The sequence below is a fragment of the Mirounga leonina genome, unplaced genomic scaffold, assembly GCF_011800145.1.
Source record: "Mirounga leonina isolate KUSES-001 unplaced genomic scaffold, KU_Mleo_1.0 Mir_127, whole genome shotgun sequence".
In the NCBI taxonomy this organism is placed as follows: domain Eukaryota; kingdom Metazoa; phylum Chordata; class Mammalia; order Carnivora; family Phocidae; genus Mirounga; species Mirounga leonina.
The window spans coordinates 66,575,594-66,599,637 of record NW_023270316.1 but is presented as its reverse complement, the minus strand read 5'-3'; the positions used below and the strand labels follow the sequence as shown (position 1 = coordinate 66,599,637).

Here is a 24,044-nt window from a genome sequence, read left to right as displayed (position 1 = left end):
CCATTATAAAATTGCAATAATAGTAGCACATTGGATTATTTAGATTAAATGTGATAAAATACATAGATCATTATAGTAAGCACTCAGTACATGCGGGGTTTTGTTACCATGACAGTGGGCTAGATGATCTATAAGAGTTTCTCTAATACTATGTTTTTATATTTTAAAAATTATATATCCTTAATCTTGGAAATTGGTTGTTATAATATGGGCTGTATTACTTTATATTTGAACTTCTATCAATGATAGTATTTACAATAGAGACTTAAGTAATTAATTAGGACTTATATTTTGAACTTTAATTGTAGTGATGAAAACTGGTTTTGAACTATCCATTTTCTAGATATTGTGGCTTAAAATAGAGGATGTGTTAACTCAAGTTTTGAAGCCAACACCAAGTCAAAGAAAGCCTGGAAGGGTTTAAGATGATTTTTCTTTAGCTGGTTTTTGGATCTTGTATAGCTGCCCCTTTAGTACTTAAATTTCCGGGAATACCACCTTTTTGTCACCTTTTCTTTTAACACATAGTTGTAGCTTTTATCATGACACAAAAAATTTCATCAACAAATGAGTAGATAAATATTACTGAATTGAGTTAAATAGCTTGTGGCATCACAAACAGTATTTTTGATGTTACCTGTTTTTGATAAGTAAATTAGGGCAGTATGTAGTTACCATTTTGATTTCATTCTATTCATAATGATTCTCAAGCCCTGGGATCACCTTGAGTAATTCTGCCAAGTGATCAAAGCTGTTTGGATGTTTTTTTTGGATGTTTTGTCATTCCTCAGGAACTATTTTATATTGGACTCGTCAATCTCAGTCCAGTGAATACTGAGAGCAATAACTAAACAAATTGCCTTTCATTAGACATTTAATAAATGGTTTTAATGACCAAAAGAATGAACAAATAATTAATAAATTATTTCAAGAAGTATAACTCTAATCTTGAAGTAATCATATTTTTTGTATTTTGTATCTCAGAATGACTCCATAAATTAGAAATTTGATTTCCCTTTGATTTCGATGATCAGATACATTGTAAATGACATATCTTTCTCATTTGGTCCACCCTCCTTTTTTCAGAACATATGTTATTAAATTCTTTACATGATATAAAATAAACCTTCCTAATTGTGTGATATGGGAAGAATTTGCTTTGAAAAAATATGTTTTCTGGTACAAGGTATAAATAGGCTTTTGTTTATCAAACAACTAAAAATACACTAAGCAAGAAATTCTCATTAGTGACAGTGTGATGCAATGAGCAGGACTTCTTTTGTGTCAGACAGATTAAGACTCAAACCAGTGTTCTGTACTATCTGATCTTAGGTGATAAGATTGTTCGAGGGTGTTAGTAGTAGTAGTACATGGCATTTACTGAGTACTTACTGTGTGCCAGTCTCTGTAACTGTATTATCTCATCCAATACTTTCTGCTGCTGAGGGAGAGAAAAACTGAGTAACTTCCTCAAGGCACAAGACTTAAGTGGCAGATTAGAACCAGAATCCTAATCCTGAAAGCCTGACTCCAGAGCCCTCCCTCTAAACCACTGTGGACAACTCTCTGAATCACTTTTGCCAATTGTGGAGTGATTTTTAGTAATGCCAACTTTATCTGACTGTAAAATGAATTAAACTAAGCTAGTCTATGCGAAATATCTATCATACTTTCTGGTACGTAGTAGACATTGAATGTGTTTTCTCTCTTTCCTCAATGAACATTAGTCTATTGATGTAGACTATATGATATATGTGATATAATTTTGTATTACTAAAATTTATTTCTAGCGCTGTTTTAACTGAAAAATTTTATAAACTAAAATTCAATCTCGAGTGATAGTTTAAATGAATTCTTTTAAATATATAAATATTTTTCTCAGAAAAATGTTCTTTTTGTTTTTAGTTATGATACAAGTTGTTTGGTAGACTGCTTGATGGAATGTGAGATATAAAAAAATTTAGGGAATCCCATAGGAATTTATGTCAGTGACCTATCATTAAGAATCTTCTTGTAATGTGAATGTTAATGACTCATTAATTGTTTAGTGAACCTAAATGAAGATTTTTTTCCTTTTTTTCTTCTTTCTTTCTTTCTTTCTTTCTTTCTTTCTCTTTCTTTCTTTCTTTCAGAGGGGGAGAGGAAGAGGGGTGGGAAGGGGCAGAGGGGGAGGGAGAGAGAGAATCCCAAGCAGGCTCCAGCCCAGGGTGGAGCCCGACAATGGGATGGATCTCACAACCCTGAGATCATGACCTGAGCCAAAATCAAGAGTTGGACGCTTAACCGACTGAGCCACCCAGGCTCCCTAAAGATTTTTTTTTCTTAAAATGTATTTTGCTCATCAGTTATTCCAATGATTATCTTGAATTTTATAACTCCCTTAATAATTAAGCCATTCCTTTAATTAAAAATTTCATTGTAAAGTCCTGATTACCACTCTTGTCATGTGTAAACCAACAAAATTGCCTGGAAATATCAGTATTTTCAGTGACTACCTAAACCAGATTTTCCCTTACGCTTTGAAGTGACTTAAAAATCATTTGTCCAACCATGTTTTCTGATTGTTAGTTCAGGGAAAATTACCTATTGCACATACAATGTCAAAATTTTATTATATAGTTTTAACCCAATTGACAAAAAAATGAAATGTGATTGATTTCAGTTGGCAAAGAAGTGAAATCAGTACCTGTTGATAATGATTGTCTCTCTTGTGAAGGTTATTGTTAATATATGTAGAATATAGTATTTTGGCTTCCGAAAGCATTTAAGTATTTTTAAATATACACCTATCAAATTATATTCCCTTTATATTTTTTCAGAAAGAATGTATGTCTGTCACTTCTTACTATATATATTTGCTAGTTTGCCTTTTTTAGTTTACTAAATTATTAATGAAAATTCTTTAAGTAAAACAGACACAAAAAGTGTATTTGAGGTACATGTATTACTACTATTAGAGGAGGAAAAAAGCAAATAATTTATTTAGTGAGATTTAACTAAAGTAAAATGGAATTTATATTGAATTTACTGTGAAAATTAATTTTTAAGAAGTAAAAAATAAAATACATTAAGCATTCTGCCTGAAACATAAGGAAACTATAATTTAATGTTCAAATAACTTCCTCTTGTCAGGCAAGTCCTTTCTACTCTGTGAAGTCTCTACAAGAGATATCTAATAATAAAAGTTGTAGTACATCTAGCAATTTAATAAATTTGTCAGCTGTCAACAAGAGTGGATATTTTGTTTTATTCTAGATTTATGACTTATGATTTATTGACTTTTCAAATAAGCTGGTGTCTTATAGTCCATTTTAAAGTGTTTTTTATAATGAGTGATTGCTCTCACAATGATTCTTTCATAAAAAGTTTCCTTTAAATTTAGTGAAATGCATTTTTAATGCTATGTTAGTTTATGCTATTTCATTTTACAGCACATAATTTTACTCTATAAAAGTCAAGGCTTTTGCTTTATCTTTGCTGCCCCCCCCCAAAAAAGATAATTGTTTTGTCAAAGGGGTAACTGCAAATTATTTGTTGCAGAAATTTTGGCAACCATAAGCACATCTTTACTGAATTAGTTGCCTTAATTTTCCTCTAGTTTGTATATCCACATAGTTTCTCCTTTGATATTTCAATCAATCTTGTCACAATCTTATTTTTCACATGAAATAGCATTCATTTCTTCTAACTTTTCTCTCTTTATATTCCTTTTGAAAGAAAAATTCTTAATTCATTTTGATTTTATGATAATCATAGAGTCTAAAACTAAGATAAATATTATTTGCTTTTATAAGAACTATTGTCATATGTTTATCTCTTCACCTTCAGAAGCCCAGATTTTCTAATGAAAAGTGGGTATAATACTAAGAGTCTCCCCAGTGTTGAAGTTCTTTTCCCTTACTTTTTCCTGGATGTGATGACCATTATGTGCACTGAGTTGAATCTTTAAGAAAAGAATTAATAAGGCATCATCAGGAGATTCCAGTCAATTTAGTACTGTAATTTTATTTGCTTTTACTTTATTTTGTTTCTAGGTCCATGGTCTTATTACCTAGGCTGACAAGTCCCAAAGCTTTTTTTCTAGCTATCTTCTATTTAGGTCCATATACCCAAACCATGTAGAAGGTATCTCAAAATCAACATGCCTTAAATAAAAACCCAAAACTTTCTTCTTTGTGTAATTTCTGTTGCTTTTGATATTCTTTTTGTTTTTAAATTTTAGAATTAGTTTTAATATTTGTGAAAGACTTCATTTTTTTAGAGCAGGTTTGGGCTTACAATAAAATCAAGAAGAAGATAGATTTCCCATGCACTCCCTTTCCCCACACATGCATACCCTCCCCCTTAATCAGCGTCACTCACCAGAATGACACATTTTTTTTACCAAGGATGAAACTAAATTGTTACAGTATAATCATTCAAAGTCTGTAGTGTATCTTAGAATTCCCTCTTGGTGTTTTACATTCTGTGGGTTTGGACAAAATATAATGACATATACCTATAAAATATTTGCACTTCCCTAAAAATTTTTTGTGCTCCACTTATTCATCTTTTTCCTGCTCACACTCTCCCTCTGGAAACCACTGGTCTTTTTATTGTCGCTAATAGTTTTGTCATTTCCACAATGTCATAGTTGAAATCACATAGTATGTAAGCTTTTCAGATTGTCTTCTTTCACTTAGTAATATACAGTTAGGATCCCTCCATGGCTTTTCATGACTTGATGGTTCATTTCTTCTTAGCACTGAATATATACATTCCTTTGTCTGTATGTAGCACAGTTTATTTATTCATTCACCTATTGAAGGACATCTTCGTTGTTTCCAAGTTTTGGAAATTACGACTAAAGCAGCTGCAAACATTTTGCAGGTTTTTCTGTGGGTGTAAGTTTTCAACTCCTTTGGGTAGATATCAAGGAGGATGATTGCTGGTTTATATGATGAAAGTATGTTTAGTTTTGTAAGAAACCTCTCAACTGTCTTCCAAAGTGCCCATACCATTTTCTGTCTTTCACCAGCAGTGAATGAGAATTCCTGTTGCTCCATAACCTCACTAGCATTTGGTGTTGTCAGTGTTCTGGAATCTGGCCACTGTAGAAGGTGTGTAGTGGTATCTCATTGTTTTTATTTGCATTTACCTGATGACGTGATGTGGAGCATCTTTTTATATCCTTATTTGTCATTCTTTATCTACTTCAGTGAGGTGTCTGTTCAGGACTTGGGTTCAGTTTTTAATCAGCTTGTTTGTTTTCTTATTGTTCAGTTTTAAGAGTTCTTTTATATTTTGGATAACAGTCCTTTCATCAGATATGTCTTTGGCAAATATTTTCTCCCAATCTGTAGCTTGTCTTTTAATTCTCTTGATATTGTCTTTCCTGGAGAAGATTTTAATTTTAATGAAGTCCAACTTATTAATTATTTCTTCATGGATTGTTTCTTTGATGTTTATCTAAAAAGTCATCACCATACTCAAGGTCATCTAGGTTTTTTCTTATGTTATCTTTTAGGAGTTACTTAGTTTTGCATTTTACATTTAGGTCTGTGATCCGTTTTGAGTAGACTTTTGTGAAGCATGTAAGGTCTGTTTTCTAGATTTACTTTTTCATGTGGTTGACCAGTTTTTCCAGCAGCATTGTTGAAGACACTTTGCTCCATTGTATTTCCTTTGCTCATTTGTCAAAGATCAGTCAACTCTATTTATTGGTGTCTATTTCTTGGCTCTCTCTTCTGTTCCATCCATTGATCTATTTTTTATTCTTTCACTAATTCTACACTGTCTTGATTACTATAGCTTTATAGTAAGTCTTGAGGTTAGTAGTGTCAGTCTTCCAACTTTGTTCTTTAGTACTTTGTTGGCTATTTTTTGCCTCTTTATATAAATTTTGGATATATTGTGACTATCCATAAAATAACTTACTGGGTTTTTGACTAATATTGCACTGAACCTATAGATCAATTTGGGAAGAACTGACATCTTGATATTTATTCCTTCTATTCATCCACCTGGAATATCTCTCCATTTATTTAGTTCATTTTTTTAATATAATTTTGGAGAGTTTTATGATTTTTATCATATAGATCTTGTATATATTTTGTTAGATTTACACATAAGTATTTTTGGGGGGTGCTAAAGTAAATGGTACTGAAATTTTAATTTCAGATTCCACTTGTTCATTGTTGGTTTGTGGGAAAACAGATGACTTTTTAAATTAATCTGTATCCTGCAAGCTTGCTATAATTGCTTATTAGTTCCAAGAGGTTTTTTGTGGATTCTTTTGGATTTTTCTACACAGATAATCATGCCACCTGCAAACAAAGACAGTTTCATGTCTTCCTTACTAATTTGTATATGTTTCCTTTTTTTTCTTTTTTTCTCACAATAGCAAGGACTCCTAGTATGATGTGGAAAAGGAGTGGTGAGAGGGGACATCATTGCCTTGTGTCTGATCTTAGTGGGAAAACTGAGTTTTTCATCATTAAGTATGATGTTAGCTGTAGGTTTTTTTTTTTTAAGATTTTATTTATTAGAGAAAGAGAGAGCAGGAGAGAGTGAGCGAGGGAGCATGGGATGGGTGGGGGAAGGGTGGAGGGAGAGGGAGAAGCAGGCTCCCTACTGAGTGGGGAGCCCATCACAGGACTCATCTTGGGGCTCAATCCCAGGATCCTGAGATTATAACCTGAGCCGAAGGCAGATGCTTAACCGACTGAGCCACCCAGGCACCCCTAGCTGTAGGGTTTTTATAGATAGTTTTTATCAAGTTGAGAAAGTTCCTTGTTTACTATGAGTTTTTATCATGAATTGTTGTTGAATTGTGTCAAATGCTTTTTCTGTATCTAATGATATGAACATGTCATTTCGTATCTTTTCAGCCTGTTGATGTGATAGATAATATTAATTGATTTTTGAATCTTGAACTAGCCTTGCGTACTGTGGAGAAATCCCACTTGGTTGTGTTGTATAATTCTTTTTATACTTTTTTGGATACAATTTGTTGAGGTTTTTTGCATTTATGTTCATGGGAGATACTGGTCTGTAGTTTTCTTATAATGTTTTTGTCTGGTTTTGATATTAGAGTGATGTTGGGCTCAAAGAATGAATTAGGAAGTAGTTACTCTGCTTCAGTCCTCTAAAAGATATTGTAGAGAATTGGTATAATTTCTTTCCATTTAAAGTGTTTGGTAGAATTCACTAGTGAACACATCTGGGCCTGGTGCTTTCTGTTTGGGAAAATTGTTAAATACTGAGTCAGTTTCTTTAATAGATACAGGTCTGTTCAGGATGTCTTTCTTTTTGTGTGAGCTTTGACAGGTTGTGTCTTTCAGGTACTGGTCCTTCTCATTATGTTATCAAATCTGTGGGCATAGAATTGTTCCTTTTTGTCCTTTTAATTTCCATAGGATCTGAGGTTACATCCCTTCTTTGATTTCTGATATGAGTATTTTGTGTCCTCTCTTTTTCTTAGACTGGCTAGAGTCTTAATCAATTTTATGGATGTTTTCAGTGAACCAGCTTTTTGTTCCATTGATTTTCTCTCTTGATTTCCTCTTCTCAATTGCTTTCATTTATACCTTAATTCTTATTATTTCTTTTTTTGTGTTTACTTTGGATTTAGTTTGCTCTTCTTTTTCTAGTTTCCTAAGGTGGAAATGTAGATTATTATTTTAGATCTTTCTTCTTTTCTACAGGTGCATAATCGAGGTTTGAACACAACTCCAGTGTGTGGAGAGGTAGTTCCCTGTACCACTGTCACCACCAGACAGTTCTCTGTAACACGAGCTGGTTGTCCTACAATTTAATTCAATTCTAATACTATCTCCTTGGAGATAGTGTCAGATCCCACATGTTAAGGGACCAGTCATAGAAGACTGGTGCTCTGACTTTAGACACCAGTCACAAGCCCAGATTATCACCTGTGCTTTTGACCAACTGACTGTAGATTGGAGATTCGAACAACCCCCTCCTTGGTCTTCTGATGCCTAGTGTTACCTGGACCCGTGACAGACTGACTATCAATCAGACGTTCCTCTACCACCTCCTTCAGTTGAATTAATTTGCTGGAGTGTCTCACAGAGCACAGGGAAATATTTTACTGACTGGATTTCTGGTTTATTATGATGAAAGATACGGATGAACGTTTAGATGAACATCCAGATGGAAGAAATGCATAGGGCAATGTATGGGGAAAGGGCACAGAGCTACCATGCCCTCGGCAGGCCACTCTGCCTTCTTCTCCACATGCTTGCAGACCCGCTCTCTGAACCTGTCCTTTGTGATTTTATGGAGGCTTCATTACATAGGTATGATTGATTCAATCATTGGCTGTTGGTGATTGGACTCTGTGTCCAGGTTCTCTCCTTCCCTGCAAGATAGGGTGGGGGAGGTGGGATTGAAAGTTCCAACCTTCTAATCACATGACTGGCTTCACTGGCAACTAGCTGTCCTCCTTAGGTGAGTTCCAAAAGTCATCTCATTAACATGACAAAAGATATCTTTCTCACAACCATCACTGAGGAAATTTCAAGGGTTTTAGGAACTTTGTGCCAGAAACAGGGATGAAGACCAAATATGTACATTGGTATTATAAGTATCACAGCATTCGGTGCTATAAATTTCCTTGTAAGCATTGCTTTCACTCCATTCCAAAAATTTTACTAAGTTGTGTTTTCATTTCATTCAAAATATTTTTAATATCTCTTGAAATTTCATTGACTCATGTTATTTAGAGGTGTGCTTTTACTCTCTTTGTGTTATGGGATTTTCCAGTTATCTTTCTATTACTGATTTCTAATTATTAATTTTGTTGTGATCTGAGAGTAGACATTGTATGATTTTTATTCTCTTTAATTTGTAAGATGTTGTTTATAGCCCTGAATGGGATCTAGCTTAGTGAATGTTCCATGTGAGCTTGAGAGAAATATGTATTCAGCTGTTGTGAGATGAAGTCGTGTAGAGCTATCAATTATCTCCAGTAATTTGTTGGCGTTGTTGAGTTCAACTATGTCCTAACTGATTTTCTGCCTGCTGTATTTGCCTATTTCTGAGAGAGGTGTTGAAATCTCCAAGGGTGACAGTAGATTCATCTGTTTCTCCTTGCAGTTTTAGCGGTATTTGCCTCACATAGTTTGATCCTCTGTTGTTAGGCACGTATACTTGAAGAAATGTAATGTCTTCTGAAGAATTGACTCCTTTATCATTATATAATGCCCTTCTTAATCTCTGATAACTTTCCTTGCTTTGAAGACTGCCCTGTACAAGATTAATGTAGGTACTTTTATTTTTTTGGATTGTTGTTAGCATGGTATACTTTGTTCCTATATATATACTTTTAATCTATATGTGTCTTTATATTTAAACTAGGTTTCTTTTAGACAACATATAGGTAGGTTGTGTTTTTCACTTCATTCTGACAGTTTCTGACCTTTAACTGATGCATTTAGACATTGACCTGCAAGTTGATTATTTATATAATTGGATTAATATCTACCATGTTTGTTACTGTTTTATATTTGTTGTCTTGTTCTTTGTTCCTACTTTTGTCTTCTACTTTTTTCCTGCCTTTTTTGGTTTTAAGTAAGCATTTTATATAATTCCATTTTCTCTCCTTTCTTAGAAGTGTATCAGTTAAAATTACTTTTTTAACCTTTTTAAATGGTTGCCATAGAGTTTGCAACTAATGTCTACTATCAACAGTATACAACTTCATGGGTATTGTGTGTACTTCATAACAACAAAATAATCATTCCTTTTTCTTATCCCTAGTATCCTTGCTGTCATTAAATTCATATGCCATTAATTTCATATATAAGCATACATAATCATATATACAAATGCATAAATGTATAAGCATACATAATGAAATACAGTGTTGCTGTTATTATTTTGAATAAACTGTTGTGTCTTAGATCAATTTAGAATTAAAAAAATAAAAATTTTTATTTTACCTTCACTATTCCTTCTTTAGTGCTTTTGCTTTTCTTTATATAGATCCAGGTTTCTGACCTATTATTATTTTCCTTCTCTCTAAAGAATATTAACATTTTTTGCAAGCCAGGTCTACTAGCAACAAATTTCCTCAATTTTTGTCTGAGAAAGTCTTTATTTCTCCTTCACTTTTGAAGGATAATTTTTCGGGGTAGAGAACTTGAGACTGCTGGGCTTTTTTGTTTTTTTGTTTTATTTCTCATCACTTTAAATTTTTCACTCCATTCTCTTCTTGCTTGCATGGTTTCTGAGGAAAATCAGATGTAATTCTTATCTTATTTCCACTCTTGATATTGTGTTTTTTTCCCTTTGGCTTCTTATAAGAATTTTTTGTTATGTTTGATTTTCTATAATTTGAACATGATGTACCTAGGTATAGTTTATTTTGACATTTTATCTTGATTGATGTTCTCTGAATTTTCTGAATCTGTCGTTTGGTTTATGATAAAAATTTGGGGGAAATTCTCAATCATTGTTTTTTAAAAATATTTCTTCTGTTCCTTTCTAGCATTCTTCTCTTTCTGGTATTCCCATTCTGTGTATGTTACACATTTTGTAGTTGTCCCACAGTCCTTGGTATTCTTTTCTTTCTTTTTCTTTTTTTTTCAGATTTTGTTCTCTTTGGTTTTGGGTTTTTCAGGATTCTATTGATATATACTCTAGTTTACAGTTTTTTTTCCTCAGCCATATTCAGTCTACTAATATTCCCATCAAACACACTTGTCATTTCTTTTACAGTATTTTTTATTGCTAGCATTTCTTTTTTGTTCTTTCTTAGGAATTCCATCTCTCTGCTTTTACATTGTCCATTTGTTCTTTTATGATGTCTCTTTTATCCATTAGAGCCCTTAACATAAGGGCTTAGCATAATTTTTTCTTGGTAATCAGACACCATATACTTGGTAAAAGGAACTGCTATAAATAGGCCTGTAGTAATGTGGTGAGGTGTCAGGGAGAGAAAGCATCCTTAGCCCTGTAATTAAATATTAGTCTTTTAGTCAGCCTGTGCCTCTGGACTGTGAACTTTTTTCCAGCCCCCTTAGGTGGTAGAAGATGACTATAGTTGACTGTAGTTGGATATTTCCCTTCTCTAGGTCCGTTAGGCTCTTAGAATACCTCAGCAGGTTAGGATTGGTTAACTAGTTTCTCTCGAGGGCAGGCCTCATTAACAGATTGCTCTGGTATATTTCAAGTTCATTTTCCTTTTCCCTGGGAAGCCTGGGAGGATTTTTCTGATATTTATTAAGAAAACCTGGTTGATCTCCTGGAAATAAAGATGCTGTTAATGTAGAGTCCTCTCTATGACTGGAGGGGTTGAAAGCACTGAGATTCCAGCAGTTTGTCAGTTACAGTTCAGTTTTCCCCACCTGGGTGCTGTTTGCCACAGTGGTTTCCACTTGTGAGTCTCTGCTCTGATAACCCATGACTCCCTATAGTTTGGTGTTTGTCTCCCCAATCTTGGGGGCATCGGTTTGCCCTGTTCTTTTTCTCTTTTATTGGATCCTAGAAGAGTTGTTGATTTATCAGTCTGTTCAGCTTTATTTGATAGAATTGATGGACTCATGGATTCCAGGATTTTTACTTTCAGAACCAGAAACCTCTATATTGCTTTGTTTTATCTCTCTCTTACTGCTGGTTTGCCCTGGATTTGAGCAGCATTATAAAAGTGTGCAGCAGAGTGAGGAAACTGAAGCACTAGCATTTTGACAGCAGAAATGAAAAGAAGAGCCCCACAACCAGAAATTATTGGGGAAATCATGGAAAGGGAAGAACTTTGGAAGTGGCTCACTAACATTGTGTATGAATTCAGCTCTGAGCCATACCTTTGTGATTCTGATCTGAATCAGAGGTCTAACCATTGCATTGAAGCAAGATAAAGAACCAAAAGTCATTCAGGTTGGAAAGGAAAAAATAGAACTATCCCTTTTACAAATGACATGATTGTCTATGTAAAAAAATTCATAAGGATTAACACACACAGAATTCTAGTAAGCAAGTTCAGAAAATTCGCAAAAGATAAGTTTCTCATGCAAAAATAAATTTTATTTCTGTGCATTAACAATGTGTAGTAGGAAACCAAATGAAAAATACCTTTAACAATAGCTTCAGAAATTTAAATATTGAAAATATAAATGTCTAAAACATGTAAGGATCTGTGTGCTGAAATCCACAGATTGCTGATAAAAGAAATGGAAGTATTAAGTAAATGTATATGAAGACTCAACATAGTAAATATGTCATTGAATTAATCTCTAGATTTAACACAATACTAACTTAAATCCTGACTAGATTTGTTTGTTGATATATGTGAGGTGATTCTAAAGTTAAAGTATGGAAAGTTAAAGTAACTAGGATAACTAAAATGACTTTGAAGAAGAATAAAGTTGAAGGAATAATACTTCCTGGCTTTAAGACGTACTCTAAACCTCTAATAATGAATACAGTATGTGATATCAGCAAGGCAATAGACACATGTATCTCTACAACAGAAGAGTCTAGAAATAGTCCCACACACCTATGGACAATTGATTTGTGGCAAAGGTACAAAATCAATCTAAGGGAGGAAGGATAGTTGTATGCCAAAAAATGGCTCGACCTAAACCTCACACCTTAAAAAAAATTAACTCAAAATTAACTCTAAATGTAAAATATAAAACTGTAGAACTTTTAGAAGAAATATAGGAGAGGATCTTCTGATCTAGACTAGGCAACATCATTTTAGACATGACAATAAAAGCATGTACATAAAGGACAAAAATTTGATAATTTGACTTTGACTTCATCAAAGTTAAAATCTTTTAGTTTGCAAAAGATGCAATGAAAAGACATGTTACAGACTGGAGGAAGATAGTAAAAAATCTTTACTTGACAAAGGATTATATCAAGAATATACAAAGAAGTCCCTTAAACTTTAATAGTAGGAAAACATAAAATCCAATTAAAAAAATGGGCTAAAACTTGAACAGACACTTGACCAAAGAGGATATAAGGATGTCAAAATAGCACATGAAAAGATGTTCAGTATCATTAATGAATAGGGTAATGTATATTAAAACCAGTATAAGATGCAACTACACACATAGTAGAATCTCCATAATAACAATTACTCATGGTGCCATGTGCTGGCAAGGATGAGAAGCAACTAGAATATATTACTGGTGGGATTGCCAAGTGTTACAGCCACTCTGGCAGTTTGGCAGTTTATTACAAAGTTAAACATACACACTTACCTTATAATTCAGCCTCTCTACTCATAGGTTTGTATTTATGAGAAATGAATGAAAACTGTGTTCACACAGAAGCCTTTATATGAATGTTTATAGTAGTCCTGTTCATAATTGTTGTTAACTAGATACAACTCAAATGTACACAGACTGTGGCAATCCATTTATAAAATGAAATACTATTCAGCATTTAGAGGAATAAACTCTGGACATATACAACTACTTGGATGCATCTCAAAGGCAATATGTTGAGGTCAGAAAGACAAACTCAGAAGGTTCCATATTATATGATTCAATTTATATGACATTCTTGAAATGTCAGAACTGTAGTGATAGATAAGAGATGAGTAGTTATTCAAGATTATGGGAGTTGGAAGAATGTGATTGTAAAGCTATAAAGGGATAGGATAAATGAAGGTTTTCTTGGTGTGATGGAACTGATCTGTATCTTGATTGTGGTGGGTTTATACAAATCTACATATCTTCCATTTTCAGAATTATACACACACACACAAAAGAAAAGAAGAAATAAGAAAAGTCAGGATTTTTTTTTTTTGCCTGATTATTTAAAAGATAATTAAAAATGATAGAAAATTCCTGTAAAGCCTGAATACCAAATAATTATTTCAGCTTTCTGTGTAGTCAGCTGTTGCAATATTTATTTTCTTTATTGGATAATTTTAGCCCTTCCAGGGTATACTTTTTAATCCTGCTTCTGTTAAATAGGCTGGGCTTGGCTGAAAATGGAGCTAGCACCAGGATAAAGGACTGGCCATTTGGCCTCCCTGCTGTGGCGTATTTTGATCTTTTTTTTTTTTTTTTTTAAAGATTTTATTTATTTATTCACAAGAGACAGAGAAGAGAGAGAGAGAAGCAGAGGGAGAAACAGGCTCCCAAGGAGCAGGGAGCCCGATGTGGGACTCGATCCCTGGACCCTGGGATCATGACCTGAGCCGAAGGCAGACGCTTAACCATCTGAGCCACCCAGGCGCCCGCTGTGGCGTATTTTGATCTTGAAGGACATTAGAGGATGCATACATAGTTAAGGTCACACATGTGTCATTATAACCTCTCTATTTTACTTTTGAAATTTTGAACTTCTTAGGTGTTAAGAAGTTACATCATGAAATTTCTGAAGTATTCATGTATCCGTGGATTACACATGGTTGCTCTAGCACGTCCACTCAATTTTCATAAAGGGTCAAACACATTTAGAGCATTGGAAGTGGTCATTTTTCGATTGGGATTAAATTGTAAACTAGTAGGCTTTGAGAGTTATTTCTTCTACAGTAGAGCCTTTTTAGTATATATCTATTGGCTATTTAGAGTTATGAATGGAGCTGATCAAAAGGCTATTTTGTTCTCAAACTATGTAAATACCGGTAGATACTCTATACTAACATATAACTATGTCATAAGAGGTTTAGAATAAATTCCTTTGGAAGTAAAAATTTTAAAATTTTGTTTCCTATATAAGACAGATTTTGACATATTTCAGTCACAAGTTTATAGACTTTGACTTTTTGGCTATACTATATTTTGTCAGAAATAAAATATGCTGATGAAACATAAAATCAAAATGTGTTAACAGAAGAAGATAAAAATGTGTAACAGCCTGATTAACTTTAAAATAGGGCCTTTAAAGAATACTCTTAAATAGCCATGACAGTAGTAGCAAATTCAGTTTATAAGGCTGCCTGTTTCCTTATCAGGCTGTAAGAAAAGGTGGAAATTACCGAGAGATTTCACAGTTAAGGGCAGGCTTAATGATTTCATGTGCTCCCAGTGTATTCCATCTGTCCTTACATTTTACTGTGCTGCATTTCACTGTTTTCCTTATTTGACTCTGCAGATAAATGTATTTTACTTATTTCGACATGTATCTTCACTTGATGTCCGAACTGATGAATGTGACAGTTTGTGTATCAGGTTCATTGCATACATAGGCAGGTAGGCAGTGTTCTTTTAAGAGCTCATCTTCAGGAATGCATTGTCTAAAAGTGACCGTTAAATGTACCTGGTTTAGAAACTTTGGTTTAGAGCTTTCTAATTTTGAACTGTGAAGGAATTTAACCCTTCTAACTTTTGTGAGGTTTTTTTTTGCATGTGTGTCACTAGAAACTAATTGTTTTGAGTGAGAAATTATCTTGAGTATGGACTTGAGTTGATTTCTTTTACAGTTTTGTTCCTGCTCTGATCACTCTCATCTCAGAAAAGTTTTCTAGTCAAAGAAATAGCATAGAAACAATGGTATTAGATATTATATATAATTTTAATCATCCTTTGCAAGATTTTAATGTATCTAATACCAAATTAAGCTACATAAAAGATGAAACCTTATGAAAAAAAATCAAAAGATTTTCTCCCCTTGTTGGTACCTTAATCTTAATGAAACTTAATCTACTTCTGAATTTATTCTGGCAATTACTTTGTCCATAGGGTTTCTTAAGATATTAAAAACATCCTTTTAAAAGGGGAGGAGATGTTGGATCTTGGGCAGTCTTTAATTTTTTACATTATGAATTCCATTCTTCTCTGTGTATTTAAGCAGTTCGTCTAGCTGAGGTACTTGGCTTGTTTCAGTACAAAGCAGACTGAAAAGCCAGTTTCTGTATCCTAAGAACTGCCTTTGAACTGAACTTAAGTTACATATTCAATCTCAGTCGTTTCAGTTATACATTAGGTCTGTCTTTATATTACATCTTTAAATAATCAAATACCTCAAAGATAACAAAAGTTTTAGGATCACATGACATGAGTTATTCACATTAGTTTCTTTTAAAAAATAAATAATAGACAAATTGAAATGGATAAAGTTATATTAAAATCAAGTCAAAATCTATATATAAATTTTAATGGAACCTAAATATAGTACATATTTTTCATTAGAAACATAAATTAGTCATGTTCTTACATAGTTTTTAAATATTCTCAGGTATTTGTGGGCCAAGACTATGTGGTATTCTTTAATAATATGGACCAGAAAGCTCTAGAGAGATAATAAATATGCTAAGTCATTGGAGGTATTATTATACTATTATCTTCATTTTTCCTAAGGCCTAGCCCTTTATGAGTATGTTACTTGAAATAAATACTATTTTCTAATTTAATGGGAGCTTATTAAGAACTGGAAATGGTAATTATTTTTTAAGAATAACCCTATAGATTGTTAGTGTCATTTTCCTGAAAGGGAGACAGGATTATTAAACACCCTTAACTATTCCTGAAGTAGAATTACTACGTATAGAACATGATATGTTATAGTACTGTCTATTGAAAAGTTTAGCAGTTTTACTTTATGAGATAAAAGTCAGTACGCTTTTTGTCTGTCAAGTAAAATATTCCATGAAAATCTCTTTCTAGGTATTGCTATACTTTTCAAGAGAATCTTCTATGTTGTGTATACTAGTTTTGGCTGACAGATACTTGGTTTTCGGTTATCCTATATACTTAGATCCTCTACAGATGAACTGATGTGTCTAGACAGGAAGTGGTATGTAGGAGATATAGGAATGGGCTGAAGTATCCTTTATATTTGCCTTTGTATCTAGGGGAGTTGGAAATAGGCAAGAATGGAGAGAAATTTTGTATGGCAGTACACAGAATTTTGCAAGTTTATTGTGAGCCCTGCAGCAATCCGATGCATTTTAGTTACTGGTAAGTTTGTTAAATTATGTTTGAAAATGTACCTCTTCGAAGATGGCCATCTATTTACTATTACATCCACCATGTCAAATATACCTATTTTAAAGATTTTTTTTTTTTGAAAGGATGTGGTATTGCTATTGCATTCAGTTTTAGGTATAAATTTAAAATACTTTTGTTAGTGAATGCATTTGACATTTCAATCGTTGTTGTAGCTAAAACTGAAGTGAAATTAACTTTATATGGGTAGCATAGTCATATGTTAAGATTTTGGAGTAAAGTTAATATTTCTGATGTTGTAATGGAACTCCACTGTGATTAGAAGTCTGAGCTAATTCCTTAGATGTTTGAGAAAGAGTAGTCCTTCTGACATAAAAGAATAAGAAAATCCATGGCATCCTTGTAGTTTTACACAGTTCTACATAGGAGTAATTTATTGTAAGAAATATTTTTTGCATTTTTTTCATGGACCATAGGGACCGTAGGCATTTCCAGTGTTTCTTTTTGGCAGTGCTGATTTTTAGGAATTTTAGTAATCTTTCCCCCTACATCGTTAACTCAAGTGTAGGTAAGAATTCCATGAAAAGATTAGGACATTGTGTAATCTCTATGCAGTAGTTCTTTATTCTTCTCAAATATTTAGGCAGAAGTATTTTGTGCAGTAGTACCTGTGCAATTATTTGTGAAGTGGCTTTTACTATTGATACAATTCATTAAAAATGGACTAGATTGCCTAATAGCTGTTCTTCTTTACAGAAACATTAAAAAAATCCCAAGAGATTCTTTGGTAGTTGTGTTTTATTTGTAAATGTCTAACTATAGGGCGAAGTAAAAGAACATCGTTGCCTTGTGGTACAAGTTTACTTTTTTTGTGTGGTTTAAAGAAATAGGGCCAATTAATGTAATTGAATTTTAATTTCCTGTAATGAAATACTTTATTTCCAGATATACTATATTTTTTCTAGCTGATATCATGTAACCCATTAAACTATCAGTTTTTATAATAATGATAATTTTGCTATTGATTCTTTCAATGAGACTGTTTCTGATTTGAACAAGAATAGGCACATTATCAGAGAAATGTGTTGTCAATTTTACTGAAACCAGAAGAGCTAGAATAACTTGAGAATAGAATCACTTTTGGAATTAGTGATTTTCAAGTTTTCCTCATTAACAAATTTTCTTAATTCCTTGCAGGAATGAGTACTTGTGAATTTAAAATATATTTAGAAATTTGTGGTTTTACCCTTTCTTGTGAATATAAATAGGTAATTTAGGCTATATTACAAAGCACAGCAAATAGATATTTTAATTGCTGTTGAAGTTTGGCTTGTCATTTATTGTTATCAACTACAATAAGCATAAACAATGAAAGAATATATATTTTCTTAATTAGGAATGCCATCATCTATTAATGCTGCTAGTTGAAAAATTTTCAGCGTAACTTTGTGAAGTAATACATTATCAAAGCTTAATTCAATGCAATCATTTTTTCTTTCGTTTCTTTCTTCATTCAACAGACATATCAAGTGCTTTATCTTTGTCTGGCACTTATCTTTGTGTGCTTTTATGTGTTTGTGTATACATTGTGTAATTAACTGCCATTTTCATTTCAATATTATACAGACATTTATTTTTCTGCTCTCATGAGCTTTCCTGAGGGCATATATGGACATAATAAATAACATGTTGCATATTTCTCTGGATATTTTCTAAAAAATATAATTTTTTTTGAAAAATAGGTCTAAATGAAAAGTTTATTTTAAAAACAGGTGTGTTCTTCCAAAGCAATATTGCATACATATTTAAAATTCTCTAAGATAGTATGTTCTTCAAAAGAATGTTATGATAAAAGTCTTAATTGTGGAGAATTGATTTATTTGTGGGTGTGTTTCTTATGTTAGATTTACTTGAAGCAGATAATGTACGTAAGTGTAGATGAACTTCAGTGTTTGGCTTTGGAATGTAAAAAACTATGAATTTATGTTTTGATTTATGATATTTAATTTTAAAGAGATGAGACTAGTTTTCTCATGCTTGTGAGAAAATATATTCCTGTACAATATAAGGTATAATAATCATTGTCAGCAAAATAGAGATTAGATTTAAATTCGGTTGTTCTTTTGGCATAATAAAATTCTAAAATGGAACACTGTGTTTATAATCAACATTTGATAATTATGTAATGAAATTATCTGTACTTTACATGCAGTGCTACTCTTTTGGCATTCCTGGTTGAACTACTTAAAAGTTCAGTAGCCATGCAAGAACAGATGCTGGGTGGAAAAGGCTTTTTAGTCATTGGCTACTTACTTGAAAAGGTAAGTGATATGTATTGATGGTTTTATTGTATAGTATTCATAGCTGAACAACTGACAACCCCTAATTATATTTTTTCTATAGTTTCTCTTTTCATCGCCTGCTCATTATTGTTGGCTAATTCCCAAATATATGCTTTTATGTTTTGCATTTAGACTTAAGTGTAGACATTGAACTAAATTGGTTGTTATAGAAATCTATATAATAAAGGAATTTTGAGTGAAGATAGAAACTAAAGAAATTTTTTCCCTCTGTCTTTAATCAAAGTTACAAGTATTTCCCCTTAATTCTTTTTTCTAGTTGTTTCTTTGCTATCTTTACATTCAAACTGATTTCTTAGAAGTTTTGTCAATTTTATTTTAAATGGACTTTTAGTTTTTGCTTAATTTTCCAATTATAAGGTAAAAAATCTTTATTTTGTAATAAGCAAAGCATTAGTTTGTGATTTGTCTCTGATTTTAATATATCTGAGTATTTAAGGTAGCATTTCTGTAATCACTACATAATATAAACAATACAAATTAGATGGGTGTAATTTTCCCCATTTTGTGTCATTTGTATCTTGGTTTTTTTATGACCTTCTTTGCTTTAGTCACAATTGTACTAATTCTGGTAATGAATCCTGGGTCTCATAAGAGTTTGGTTGTATCATGTGATTTCTTTTAAAAATTAAAGCGGGAAGTCATGATACAAATATTGGCTTTTTTCTTTCCTATGGAAATATCTGTCATCCTCATTAGCTCTCTCAAACCTATTCTTATCAGTTAACTCTAACATTCAGCTGCTCTTAAAATGGAACTATTTGAGAAATAATAGAGGTGAGGCCTCAAGTAGGAGGAATAAACTTATTTTTCCCCTTCGGAAATAATATTGAGAAGACTTTTGGAGATAGTTTTCTCAATTCAGATTGCTCTACCTTTGAAATCCTTGTAACCTGTCTTTACTTTGAAATAAGTATTCTTTCTTGAAGGATTGGTGATTGAGGAGTGGTAAGTTACTAAGTTATTAAGATCATTGGCAGCATTTCTTTATTGAAATAATTTTTTCAGTAACATTAAGCTTATCATTAAGGTATTTGGTTTCATGGAAAACTATTTTTTTTCTATCTAGAGTATTAAGAATGATTTAGAAGATTTATGTTAAATTACATTTTACAAGAATTAGATATTGTGAAATGCCTCTGTGATATTACTGTGTATGACAAGATCACTAATAGGAACTGCCCCTTGAATATACTTTTCATTTATTTACTGAGAGTTTATCAGCATAATTCTAAAGTGAGCATTCTTTTACACTTAAAACTTAGCTTAAAATTAGAATTTTAGTGAGGGACACCTGGCTCGCTCCATCAGTAGAGCATTTGACTCTTGATCTCAGGGTTCCAGGTTCAAGCCCCAAGTTGGGCATAGATCTTACTTAAAAATAAAATCTTAAAAAAAATTAAAAAAATTAGAAATTCAGTGAAAAGACTTTAAATCAAATAAAAAGACATATATTCAGTTCTTCCTCTTTATCGGAATTAATATCCTTAAAATTATATTGACAAGTTAAGTATAAAATGTTATCTCATTGTGGTTTTAATTTGCATTTTTGGAAAATTAGAATAAGATTGGACATATTTTCATATGTATTTATAGTACATCCACTTTTTCTCTTTTGTGGAGTAATTATTCATGTCCTTTGCCAGTTTGTCCAATTTGCTTTCAAGACCCCCACTCCTAGGCAACCTGAAATCTACTTTTCACTCTGATTTGGTGTACTCTAGATATTTCATATAAGTGAGATCATATATTTGTCTTTTTTGTATCTTATTTCATATACCATAATGTGTACAAGATTTCATCCATGTGGTAGCATATATCAGTACTTTGTTCCTTTTAATGGCTGAACAGTACTCCATTGTATGTATATAACACATTTTGTTTATCTATTCAGATGTCAATAGACATTTGTGTTTTTTTCACCTTGGATGTTATGAGTAATGCTGCTATGAATGTTCATGTACAAGTTTTTGTGTGGACATATTTTTTTTTTCTTCGGTAGATACCTATCTATAAATTGATTTGCTCTGGGTCCTACCATAATTCTATGTTTAACCAGTTGAGACACTGCCAAACTGTTTTCCAAAGTGGCTCCACTATTTTACATTTTCATCAGCAGTGTATTAGGTTTCTAGTTTTTTCACATCCTTGCCAACATTTCCCAATTGTCTTTTTTATTGTAGCTTATCCTAGTGGGTGTGAAATGGCATATCATTTTTTATTTATAATTCTGTCTAATCATGTTGAATGTCTTTTCATGTGCTTATTGGCTATTTCTGTATTTTCTTTGGAGAAATGTCTATTTAGAAATTTTTCCCATTAAAAAATTGTGATACTTTCTTTTCATTATTGAATTGTAGCAATTTTTTATTCTGTATACTAATCTTCATTTGATGATATGATTTGCAAAGATAGTCTTACATTCTGTAGATCATGTTTTAATTTACATTTCCTTGATGACAGATTAAGTTGAACATTTTCATACATTTATTGTCTTTTAGTAGTTATCCTCTTTTGGTAAATACCTGTTCAAAGTGTTTGCCCTTCTTCATTTGAATTGTCTATCATTTTCTTATTGATTTATGGAAATTCTGTTTTTATCGCAGATATGAGAACTTTGTTAGATATGTATCACGAATATCACTTCTTCTGTGGCCTGCTCTTTTATTCTCTTAATGACCTTTTTGATGAACAGAAGTCCTTAATTTTAATATAGGTCACCATTTCATTTTCTTTTATGATTATCCCATTTTAGATCCTAATGTATCCCAATGCCATGAAACTGTTCTATGTTTTCTTCCCAAAATTTTGTTTTACCTTTCACATTTAGATTTATAATCCATCTGGAATTGGATTTTGTATATGGCATGAGGCATAAAGGTCAGAGTTCTTTTTTAACCCTCAAATATGTAGCTAGCTGGCCTGGTACTGTTTATTGAAGATAACTTCCCACTGCATCAAAATTTGATTTTTGCCATAAATTCGATAACCGTATATAAATGGGATCTTTTCCAGAATTGATCTATTGTGGGTTTTTCTCTTTGAGGCAGTACAACACTATCTTAATTGATATGCCTTTTTAGTATATTTTGATATAGTGTGTCATCTATTTTTATTCTTCTTCAAGATTGCTTTGGCTATTCTTGGGTTTTGGCATTAATACACGTATGCTTGTCAATTTCCACCAAAAATGCTAGGATTTTCATTGTATTATATTGATATCTTTATATCGAATCTTCCAATTCATACATTTAGTATGTCCTTCTATTTACTTAGGTTTCTTTTGTAGTTTTCTATATAGAAAACTTTCTTTTTGCTAGATTTATTTCTAGATAACTTGAGGTTTTTCAAATGTTAGGTTTTTTTTATTTGTCATGGAAACATAGAAATATAATTGGTCTTTATATTGACCTTTTATATACCAATACCAATATTGCTCTTCTTCTATTAATTCTAGTAGTTTGTTGATTTTTCAGAAACATTTCTTTGTAGAAAATCTCATTATTGGAAAATGGCAGTTTTATTTTTTCCTTTCCAGTATTTATTCTTTTTATGTTTTTTCCCATGATATTCCACTACCTAAGACTTCCAGTATAGTGCTGAACAGAAGTTGTAATAGTGAGCATCCCTGTCTTATTCCACATATCATGTGCAAAGCTTCCAGTAATTAGCCACTAAGTATGGCATATGCTGTAGATTACTTTTAGTAGATTTTTAAATCAAATTAAGAAACTGTCTACTACAAGTTTGCTTAGAGTTTTCTTTATCATAAACAGGTGTTGAGTTTTATCAAACACTTTTTCTGCATTGTTTGAGATAATTATGAGGTTTCTTCAAATTTTTCTTAGTTTAGTGAACTACATTAATTGATTTTGATATGTTAAACCACCCTTATATTCCTGGAATCCTATTTAGTCTTAGATCTATCCTTATTCCAATCAGTCTTTTTTCCTTAAAATGGCTCATGTCAGTGTCACCAGTAGTCTTATATTCTTACATCTTAAGGTTCTCAGTTTTCATCTTATTTGACCTGTTAACATTTCAGTTGAAAAAGTTTTTCCTTCTTGAAATGCTTTCTTCAGTTGTATTTTGTGACAGTATTCTTTCTTTGTTTTCTTCCTACTACCTTGGTTTCCTGTTTTATTCTCTCCTACTAGTGCCTCCTCTTCTTTCTAAATTTTAAAGACTGATTTTCCTCTCAAATCTTTCATCCCTCAATTTTCTCTTACTTAATAGCATTTCCATTCACCAAGTAGTTCAGACCAAAAATGTTAATCCATTTTGACTCTTTTCACACACTAAATCCATATCTTCCTAATTATGTTGTCTTGGTATCAAAACATACCCAGAATGAATGACTGCTTCCTACTTACTACCTTACTCCTTTCGGTATCACATTGATATCATCTTATTTCAAACAATCATCCTCTTTCACTATTGGTTATCCACAATCTGTTTTTCACTTGCAGTCAGACTAGTCTTCCCAAAATGTGTCAGATCTTACTGCTCCATCCTTCTAGAATAAATTCACAATTCTCTTACCTTTGATGTCATCTCTTATCATCCTCCTTCTTACTTTCTCTGTTGCAGACACACTGGCCATGCAAAGACCTCTTTGCCTTTCCCTTAAAAACTAAAGTGATAAGCATGAGTCCATCTCAGGACATTTGCATTTTCCCATTGCTTTCATCATTCTTTTTGTAGGTATCCAATATGGCTTAATTCTACACTTCATTTAGGATTTTGCTTATGATACCTTATCAGAGAAGTCTTCTCTGATCACTCTGAATAGAATAGTACCCCTTCTTCCATAACCATCACTAACTATCTCCCT

The 24,044-nt window shown here is 32.4% G+C and overlaps 1 protein-coding gene across 7 annotated transcripts in view; it reads left to right on the top strand.

Annotated features, from left to right (window-relative positions):
* The window catches only part of NBEA (neurobeachin), a 683,633-nt gene that overhangs the window by 144,326 nt on the left and 515,263 nt on the right, over positions 1-24,044 (top strand). For all 7 annotated transcript variants that reach the window (XM_035003560.1, XM_035003559.1, XM_035003554.1 and 4 more), the window contains exon 11: positions 19,063-19,171. In XM_035003560.1, coding sequence (XP_034859451.1) covers positions 19,063-19,171 — 109 coding nt within the window. The remainder of the gene's footprint in view (positions 1-19,062; positions 19,172-24,044) is intronic.